Source organism: Puntigrus tetrazona, chromosome 11 (genome assembly GCF_018831695.1).
Source record: "Puntigrus tetrazona isolate hp1 chromosome 11, ASM1883169v1, whole genome shotgun sequence".
Classification (NCBI taxonomy): domain Eukaryota; kingdom Metazoa; phylum Chordata; class Actinopteri; order Cypriniformes; family Cyprinidae; genus Puntigrus; species Puntigrus tetrazona.
Genome location: NC_056709.1, coordinates 24,358,948 through 24,361,417, shown reverse-complemented (window position 1 = coordinate 24,361,417; position 2,470 = coordinate 24,358,948). Strand labels below are relative to the sequence as shown.

The 2,470-nt window shown below is 37.0% G+C and overlaps 1 protein-coding gene across 1 annotated transcript in view; it reads right to left on the bottom strand.

Annotated features, from left to right (window-relative positions):
* LOC122353804 (rho guanine nucleotide exchange factor 10-like) overlaps positions 1-2,470 on the bottom strand; it is a 41,763-nt gene that overhangs the window by 20,711 nt on the left and 18,582 nt on the right. The window contains exon 14 of the mRNA XM_043251671.1: positions 1,760-1,930. Coding sequence (XP_043107606.1) covers positions 1,760-1,930 — 171 coding nt within the window. The remainder of the gene's footprint in view (positions 1-1,759; positions 1,931-2,470) is intronic.

The following is a 2,470-nucleotide window of genomic DNA, read 5'->3' as shown; positions in this document are numbered from 1 at the left end:
AAAAAAAAAAAAAAAAAAGGTACTGAAAGCAACTTAGACTTTCCAATTAAGTGTCTCATTTACTCTCTAATTCAGAAATGCATTTGTTTGCTTTTGCAGCAGCTACCCTGTAATATAAGCATGGTAATTGAACAGAAAGTCCCTGCCATGGATTCAGGTGCTGCTGTAGCGCATTAATGGACCATCATTGCTCACTGATGATTCTATGGAAAAAAAAAACATGCAGGCCAGTTATAACAGGAGATGGGTCACTTATTTTCAGGGTCAGCTGTAATGTCTAGATACTTGGCAGGCCGTTTATTTATGCCGGTATCAAATTCTCGTGTTTAGATTGATTTCAAATGCTTTTATCATGATATATGGTATTAACAACAACAACGTTAGCTGCAAAAAAAAGTTGTCACAATACAGCAGAACAGGTTTAATACCTTTTTTTTTTTTTTTAACTAAACATTCCAATACAATAAAAAAATAATCCAAAAATATAAACATTATTGTGGGTTTTTTTAAAGAATAATAAAAACCAATTGGTATCGCTTTTCAATAAGATCTCATTAGTTAACCTTAATGCATTAGCATAAACATTCAAGCTACATTTGCTATTTAGTTAAGTTGATAATCGTAGCTCATTAAATACAGTAGCAACTTTTTATTTTAACATTATGATATTAAATATTGGAATTACCTGAATATACAGAATTTTTTTAAGCCCTAATGTAAACAACAAAGACCTAAAATACTTGATCTAGAGCATGCTGTAGTCCAGATCAAAATGTAAAAATTGCAAATAAATACTTAAGTATTTGGATGCTTGTATACCCCATAGCGAAGGCAAAAATATTAAAGACTGTGCAACATTGATGGCTTATGTTGAGGTCATGACTGAAAAAACTGCCCTGTTGTTCTACATCATTAATCACGTCACGTTCGGACATTCTGATGGACAGAAAAGTGCCTGCAGGCTGTTGTGGTTGGACAAAAGTGGGAATTTGTGAACTTTCTTGAGGTGATTTTATAAAATCGTAAGGTGAAGTGAATGCTAAATAAAATATTTATGCTGAATAATGTACAGAGGAGTTAACTGAACACCTCTCTCCATCCTTCACTCTCTCTCTCTCTCTCATACAAACAGGGTTAACTGTAGCAGTAACACATGTTAGGAGGGCCAATTCCAAGGGCCCTGATAGGAAAGGGGGCCCAACACAAACCCCAGCGAATGTGATTCCTCCCAACATGCTGTTCAGGGGACCCAGAAACCATAGCATTCCCCTTATCCTGAATTATTTGTGGTAATGCAGTTAATTGGCCATTAGCTAAACCTCCCACAATAACCACCGCTAACCAAGCCTGCATTTATATACAGAAAAAACAGCAATACTGTGAAATATTGACAAAAACTTTCCAACAGGAATGTGCGGTGAATCAAAAAACAATTCAAAATCTTAACACACATTAAAAATGTATGAATTGGGTTTAAAATGATAAAATAAGACTTGACAAAAAGCATTGTTACACTTTCTGGTTGTCAAATGCAAACGTAACATGTGACGACCCAAAGCTGTAGCTGAAAAACTGCGTGAACATGATGACCCTCGAGACAAGCTGGCTAAAACTGCAAAAACTGTCTAAGAAAAGGGAAGTCAGAAGGAGAGCATGACATGGTTTTGTGATTAGGATTTACACTGTTGTGATTACACCGAGGCAACAGCATCCTGCTATCACCGCTGAGTAACTGTGCGCATGCTTGTGTTTTTCTCACCTTGCTGAGAGAGCGGTCACTGACACAGCGAGCCAGCTGCTGTGTCTCAGTGATCTGATCAGCCACCCTTTTCTGCTCATTGAGTTTCTCAGCTAGGGTTTCCAATTCAGTCAGAGCCAACTGCAAAGGCAGCCTGTCCACATGGCCGGTGGGAGTGTTCTTCAGCATGTCCTAGAGAGAGAGAGAGAGAGACTCAGACTTGAGGAAGTTAATGGAAGAGAGTAATGACTGCACCTCTACCGTATCACATATTAGCCATTGTGATGTACTATAGCACTATTAGCGTTCAATTAAAGCAGCTGGTATACCTTTACTCCCACTGAAAATGAAGAAAAGTTCAGCACTAGTTGGTAAAAATTGGAAAGTTTGATGTCGCCATTGACAAATGACATTTGTCCATGTGGACATCATATTACCATTTAAAACAAAACAGAGAGTAATCGATAACTCAAATTACTTAACAAGCCACTGATTTATTTAACCTTTATGGCAGGCATTTTGAACCATTATATGGAAAAGAACAGCTTACACATTCTCCCCAAGACATCTTTATGTTTCTAATAAGATGCATCTGTTTGTGGTCTATTCAGACCACTAAAAAGAAGTAAACAGATAAAGGTCTCAGTCTGTCATCAGATCTTGTTCTGTTTAATGTGTGATTAAACACAGGCTACTCTCCAGTCAGAGCATTGAAAAAAAAAAAAAAAAAAA